Genomic DNA, 8,142 nt, shown 5'->3' on the forward strand with positions numbered 1-8,142 from the left:
GAGATAAAGGGGTTGATTTACAAAACCTGGAGAGTGCAAAGCTTGGTGCAGCTCTGCATAGAAACCAATCAGCTTCCATTTTTTTTTTGTCAAAGTTTAATTGAACAAGCTGAAGTTAGAAGAAATCAGCCAATCAGGCTACCACCTGCACCAGATTTTGCACTCTCCACTTTTAGTAAATCAACCCCAATATATAGTAGCGATACAATAATGACCTGCTGGGAAATTATTTATACAACCATCAAGGCTAAATAAAATGAATTGTGTCTGAGCTTTGCTTGCTGGGATTTGTAGTTATATATATATATATATATATATATATATATATATATAGATAGATAAGATGCAGTGGTGATATATTAATTAATGCCCTGCTTGCTGAGACTTGTAGTTTAAGTAATAGAGGGGGTTGTGTGGCTTTCAGGGAAATATAGAGATAAGATATATAGTAGTGATACAATAATGACCTGCTGGGAAATTACTTATACAACAATGGAGGCTAAAAAAATGAATTGTGTCTGAACTTTGCTTGGGGTTGGCTTGCTGGGATGTGTAGTTTCTATATAGATAAGGTGCAGTAGTGATATATATTAATTAATTACCTGCCTGCCGAGGCTTGTAGTTCAAGTAATAGAGGAGATTGCCATGTTTTCAGGCTCCATGCACACTGGCATAAAAATCGCTGCTTCTGCATGAGCTTTCCTATGTGTCCATGCACCGAGGATTTTGAGCTCAGCGTTTAGAGGCAAAAAAAAAACCCTTCTGGTATGTGTTTTTGATTGGAGCTTTCTGGCAGAAAAAAAACGCTAAGCACTCCTAAACGCTCCTATACTCTTTATATATGAGCGTTTTTTGTTTTTTCTGCCAAGGGAACTGGAGATAAGTTATCGTAGGGATACAATAATGACCTGCTGGGAAATTACTTCTACAATAATCAAGGCTAAACAAAAATGAATTGTGTCTGAGCTTTGCTCAGGGTTGGCTTGCTGGGATTTGTCGTTTATACATAAATAAGGTGAAGTAGTGATACGTATTAGATAATGACCTGTTTGCTGAGACTTGTAGTTCAAGTATTAGAGGAGGTTGCCTGGTATTTGGGGAAATATAGAGATAAGGTATATTAGTGATACAATAGTCACCTGATAGGAACTTTCTTATACAATAATCAAGGCTAAAAAAATGAACTTGTAGTGCATGTAATAAAGGAGGTTGCCTGGTTTTAAGGGATAGAGAGAGAGAAGATTTTTTGGGGATAAAAAAATGACCTGCTTGGAAATTACTTACACAATACTCAAGGATAAAAAAAATGAAATTGCCCCTGAGCCTTGCTTGCTGAGACTTGTAGTTCAAGTAATAGAGAAGATTGCCTAGTTTTCAGGGAAATATAGAGCTAAGGTGTAGTAGTGATAAAATAATGACCTGCTAGGATATTATTTATGCAATAATCAAAGCTAAAAAAAAATATTTCTGCTTGGAGTTGACTTGTTGGCATTTGCATTCCAATAAACAGAAGATATTTCCTGATTTACTAGAAAGTATAAGGTGCAGTGGTATTAATGATCTTCTGGGAAATTATGTATATTATAATTAATAATTGTAGCTGTAAAAAAATGGATTGTGCCTGAGCTTGGCTTGCTGAGCATTGCAGTTATATAAATACAGAAGGTTGCTTGGATTACAGGAAAATATATAAATAATCTACATTAGTGGCAAATTAATGACCTGTTGGGAAATTACATACAGCTAAAAAATTGAGAATTCTCCTCGGGCTTTTGGCTTGATAGAATTTGTAATTCAGTAAATACAAAAAAAAATGTCTTATACAAGGAAGTACAGAAAAACGATATAGTGGCACTAAAGACCTGCTAGGAAATTACTTACTGCATACAATAAAAATTATCACAGATATAAAAAAATAGGATTATGCCTAATATTGGCGTGCTGAACCATGTAGTTCAATAAATACAGGAGGTTACCTGCAGGTGTACGAGGAAATGTATAGATAAGGTGCAGTAGGGACACATGAATGACCTGAGAAATTACTTATACAATAATCAGAAGTTAAAAAAAGAAGAATTCTGCTCGGCTTGGCTTGCTGGAGTTTTTTAATTTAATAAATACAGGAGGTTGTCTGGTTTACATGGAAGTAGAAATAAGGTGCAACAGCCTCCTGAAAAAAAAATAGAATTGTGCCTGAGCTTGCTGAGACTTGTACTTCAATTAATATAGGAGGCTGCCTGGTTTACAAAGAAATATATAGATAAGATGCAGTAGTGATACGTTTTAATGGCCTGCTAAGAAGCTACTCATACAACAATAATAATAATAATAATAATAATAAAAAAAAAAAAAAATTATGCTCAAAGTTGACTTGCTGTGATTAGTATTTTTTATATAGATATGGCGCAGTAGTGATACATGTTAATGACCCGCTGAGAAATTACTTAAATATCAATAAAAAAAAAAATAAAGAAAAAAAAAATTCTGCTCAGGGTTGGCTTGCTGGGATTTGTAGTTATATATATATATATATATATATATATATATAGATAGATAGATAGATAGATAGATAGATAAGGTGCAGCAGCGATACATAATAATGACCTACTGAGAAATTACTTATATAATAATGAAAACTAAAAATATATATATATATATTCTGCTCAGAGTTTGCTTGCTGGGATTTGTAGCTTATATATATATAGATAAGGTGCAGTAGCGATACATAATAATGACCTACTGAGAAATGACTTATGTAATAATGAAAATTAAAAAAAAAAAAGAAAAATTCTGCTCAGGGTTGCTTGCTGGGATTTAATTTATATATAGATAAGGTGCAGTAACAATACATAATAATAATTACCTACTGAGAAATTAATTATATTATAATGAAAAAAAAAAATGAAAAAATTTGCTCAGGGTTGGCTTGCTGAGATTTGGAGTGTGTGTGTGTGTGTATATATATATATATATATATATATATATATATATATATATATATATATATATGTATATATATACTGTGTGTGTGTGTGTATATATATATATATATATAGAGAGAGAGAGAGAGAGAGAGAGAGCTATACTGTATATATATAGATAGATAGATAGATAGATAGATAGATAGATAGATAGATAGAAATAAGGAGCAGTAGTGATGCATAATAATGGCCTACTGAGAAATTACGTATAAGATAATGAAAACTAAGCAAAAAATGAAAAAGTCTACTCAGGGTTGACTTGCAGGGATTTGTAGTTTATGTATAGATAAGGGGCAGTAGTGATATATATTAATAACCTGCTGAGACTTTACTCATATAATAAAACAAATAACATGGAATATTCTACACAGGGTTGACTTGCTGGGATTTGTAGTTTATATATAGATACTATGCGGTAGGGATACATATTAATAACTTGTTGAGAAATTACCTATGCAATAATCAAAACGAAAAAAAGGAAACATTTTGCTCAGGGTTAGCTTGCTGGGATTTGTAATTTAACAATACAAACGTGTATAGAGAGGTATACAGACAAGGTTCAGGGGTGTCACATGAATGACCTGCTGGGAAAAGGACTGATATCACAATCAAAGCCATATAATATAAAATGATGCTTGGTGTTTGCTTGCTGAGACTTGTAGTTCCACACCTGCCTTGAGATCCATTGACTAGCCTAATGATACAAAGTGGGGGGGGGGGGGGGGGCTACACCAGAACAGCCCCAATGACACCTCCTATTGATAGCATTGCATGGTTTAATTCTGTCAGCAGTAGTGTTTATTTTCTTGTCCTCATTCGACAAGTTCCCACGCTGATCCAAACACTGCTTCTGTTTATTCCTGTCTTAATTGTTCTAGAACACCAGACTGGGTCATCTAACTGAGCCCCACCCCCCCCCCCCCCCCCCCCCATAGTGGGAGCCCCCATGATAGAGCAGGTTCCAAGTGCCCTCCAAGGAGGATGGGGTGGGGAGGAGGGAGAACCTTCTGTAAACTTGTTACAAAGCCATGAAGCATATAATAAGAAATAACAATCTCCTGTAACTATACCATATGGGGAACTTATATCTCCCATCATGTTTGTGTTAAGAATTCAACATAAACCACAGAGCAGCACTGATCAGTACAAGATGTGACCTGTCAAACGTTTTCCCCTCTGCTGAACAACTAAACCAGGACCAAAAGGTTTGAGAAATTGGATTGCTGATCATCTGCGAAGATAATGGACATAATCTGTCAGTTAATATGCTTAAAAAAAAGATATGTGTAGGTATTTACTAATGGAATGATCTATCTATCTCTGGTGTATAGGGTGTATTTAGAACATTGGACAGATTGGGGGGTGGGGGTGGGGGTTCTTTTTAGGTTATGTAAGTATGCTGTCAAGCTATGATATTTTACACCAGCCCTAGTCAGCAGCCCCTCCTATATAGCAGATATAATTATTACAGAACTCAAATACATATCCAGGCTAAATGATCGTCACCATCTGCAGCGTAATCCATGTTCTACACATTGGGGATCATTATGAACTTGTTTTTTTTAGCAATATTGTTCTACACATCCTAACCTTCTTGTATTGTAGCTGTATTGTCTCCCTAAAGCGCCGTGCAAACTGTTGGCGCTATTTAAATCCTGTATAATAATAATAACAAAAAGACCATACACCATACAATCAGATTGTACAATCTGCAAAGTGGCCCATTAGCACCTGTGCATCAGCAATTTAGCTGCATTTCATTTGCAACCTTCAATGTGTGCTGTAAAACATAATTTGACTGATGAAGGAGTCCTGAGTGCCTCCGAAACGTTGCCATATGTGTACTATGTGACCAGGAAAACCCTTTTGAGGAATCCTTGGTGTACTGATGACATTTCTTCACTCTGTGAAGCTTATGATGGGCTAAACAGGCATACCCCACTTTTAAGTACACAAAGGGGTTTATTTACTAAAGCTGGAAAGTGAAAAATCAGGCTCATCTCTACATAGAAAACAATGAGCTTCTAACTGTGGCTTGTTCAATTAAGCTTTGGCAATAAAACATGGAAGCTCATTGGTTTCTATACAGAAGTGAGCCTGATTTTGTACTCTCCAGCTTTAGAAAATAAACCCCATTGTGTACTTAAAAGTGGGGTGTCCCTGTACTATTCTGCACACCTCACAATGCTGCAAGACCAATAGAAAATCAGATGGGTCGTATTTTGCAAATTGCGCTGCACTACATATAAGAGATGTGGATGCCATATATATATATATATATATATATATATATATATATATATATATTTACCATTAGGATTATATGCACATGGTTTTAGTGTGTTGGAGCTCTTGTGTTGCAACAGTACAATGTGAATAGGCCCATTCCAGTGTGCAATTCCGTATGCGCGTTCACATGCGTTTGTAATGCATTATTTTTATATAGGCCTCATTCACACAGCCATAGAAAATGTACAACCCTTTTGTTTTTATGGATCTGAACGCAGCTGCATTTTTTTCAATGGTGACATTCACACAGGTGTGTAAAAACGAAGATCTTTAACACAAAATCCTAAAATCTGCATTTAAGGATATACATGTATACCATTGGAAAAAAAAAGAACAGGACCATTTTTAGGTATAGAAAAAAAAAATATCTCCCCATGAGAGAGTTCCATTGCGTTTACACCTCCTTATGCACGTTTAGGTGCAGATAAAATGCATGCTGCTGTCCTGTATTCAAAGTACTGGAACACAACACAATGAGAACTAGAGTGATTGAAAAACATATGTGCATGCTTTGGGGATGTATTTAAAAGATTGCACTGATTGCATCTGGTGTTATGGATCCCTAGCTATATCATCATCTCAACTATGTAGTGCAAGGTTTTGATACTAATTAAATGGGCTGTTTGAGTTTGTCTTCATATTACAGTATTGTTCAATCAGAAGCCTGTACAATCATGTTATATAAATGTATTCTACTGTTATATATATATATATATATATATATATATATATATATAATATAAAGCACTAGAACATAATGTGATGGTGTGAACTAGGTTGATTGGAAAAAAAATGATTTTACTGCAGCATACATTTGGAATATTGTTTAAACAACACATCAAACTGTATCTGGTAAAAAAGGAGCCTTAGCTCTACCCTCAGCTATGGCTTGCCTTCATTGAAACTAAATTAAATTGACTGTTTAGGTTTGCCTTTTGGTCAATCTTGTACAGAGATTGTACAACCAGATTATAAAGTGTATGGTAACCTTAGCTATGTTATTGGTACAGAAGTAGACAAATACAATAATTGTGTTTTGTGATACATACCAAGGTTGACAAAGCTCATGACCATATCAGCATCATTGAGGAAGTTGGTGTCATGTAGACTGGCCAAAGGTGGACTTTGGGTGGTCAGTGGGGCTGTGCGATAAGCTTGGGCTTTCCGAGAATAACCATTAGCTACTGTTGGGTATCCCTTTCTCAGTCCTCTACTCTCCATCATAGATCCACTCAAGGTATACCCCAACATGTCATGTTCTTCTTCATTAGCCATGACATTGTAGAGGTCCAGCATGAACAGAGGTGCAGAAGAAGCCTGCTTCCCAGGTGAGAATGGCCTGGGTCTATGGGGCAAGCCTAGGATGGAGAGGATCTCTCTTTGAATCTCCTTTCGCTCGTGATTCCTCAGTCTTCTATAAATAAAACTGGAATGGACATGGCTTTCCCCTAAACCTTGTACAAGGCAGCAAAAGCCCCAGAGCAAATACAGTATCACTCTAAGCAGATCCATATCCCAAGAGCTGACACTCCAACACTGCTCCCTTGTAGTAAATATCTCTCAAGCTGAGTGCACTTTAGATCAGTCAACTGGACTGTGTCATCAGTCCATGGAGCATCTCTGGAGATAAGTTGTGGAGATGTCACCACCACCGCCACCAGTGGCCCCTCTGGTATGAGCCAAGTCGTCCTACTTTCTTAAAGCGCCTGCTTGCTGGAGATACAAGTCCTGGGGAGAAGCAGAGCTGGCCATTCCCATGTTAACCAGTAGAAGAGCAAGCTTCCTGAGCGAGATGCTACGTTTCAGCAAAGCTCCGACACCTTGAACTGGCTCTCAGACAGGCTCAGGTCCTGCACAGGCGTCTTGATAACGTTACCATGTGTTTCCTTTCATCCATCGGCAAATGAAAAAGCAGGAGGACCTCATGAACACACAGTTCCAGATGAATTATTCTGCAGAATTTAGCCACAAACGAATGAAAGTCCATGCAAAAGCCTTGCTGTGTCTGTTCTTTCCACCTACATGTAGTGCTCACATAAATATACAACTCTCTTCTGCTGAGATCTAAAGACCAATGTAAGCAAAAACCCTGCTGGGAAAGAAGAGGCTTCTCATTGTAATCTGAGCCTAGGAAGGCAAAGCTCCATTAACCCTTCCAGCTGACTTCAACTTTCTTCCCTTTTACTTCTCACTGTGGGCTGTAGACAGTTCCCCCAACAGAGTAGAGGAGGGATCTCCTGATATATATATATATATATATATATATATATATATATATATATATATATATATATGTATATATATATATATATATATATATATATATATATATATATAAATGTAGTATATCAACTAAGCAGGTGGGGTGCACCTCTCCTTGTGATGCAGGCAAACAGGTTCCAAACTGTCATAATACTATTTACAACCAGTAAAATCACCAAATCCCAAAATGTATTGCTCAACATGTTGAATTTATTCAGAGTATGAAAACAACTACACAGCAATTTTGAGCATCCCCCCTCCTTGTCAGGTGCATGTGTGATACATGCACCTGATGAAGAGTGGGGTAACGCTCAAAACTGCCCTGTAATTGTTATTAGCGTTGCACAGATACCAATACCTGTATCAGTGCCGATACTAAATGCGCATGAGGACTTGTACTCGTGCAAATGCTCTGATACTATAACCGATACCTTCAGACTCAATTCACAGTTGTGCGGGCTCTGGGTTGCAGTGCAATTTAGTTCAGTGGTTCAGATGTGATTCCAATGCGAATTGCAGTGTATGAGATTAGAAATCACACTGAAATCGGACTGAAAAATATCAATATTTCCATTGCACACTTTCCCTGATAAGGCTTTAGGAGTAGCAG

At 36.8% G+C, this 8,142-nt stretch overlaps 1 protein-coding gene across 1 annotated transcript in view; it reads right to left on the reverse strand.

Annotated features, from left to right (window-relative positions):
- BMP5 (bone morphogenetic protein 5) overlaps window positions 1–7,359 on the reverse strand; it is a 224,369-nt gene extending 217,010 nt beyond the window's left edge. Inside the window, exon 1 of the mRNA XM_077487820.1 lies at window positions 6,320–7,359. Within this exon, the coding sequence (XP_077343946.1) occupies window positions 6,320–6,782 (463 nt within the window). The 5' untranslated portion in view covers window positions 6,783–7,359. The remainder of the gene's footprint in view (window positions 1–6,319) is intronic.
- Window positions 7,360–8,142: the final 783 nt, after the last annotated feature.

This window comes from Lithobates pipiens, unplaced genomic scaffold (assembly GCF_037356315.1).
Source record: "Lithobates pipiens isolate NorthernLeopardFrog02 unplaced genomic scaffold, aLitPip1_a1.2 Scaffold_18, whole genome shotgun sequence".
Classification (NCBI taxonomy): Eukaryota; Metazoa; Chordata; class Amphibia; order Anura; family Ranidae; genus Lithobates; species Lithobates pipiens.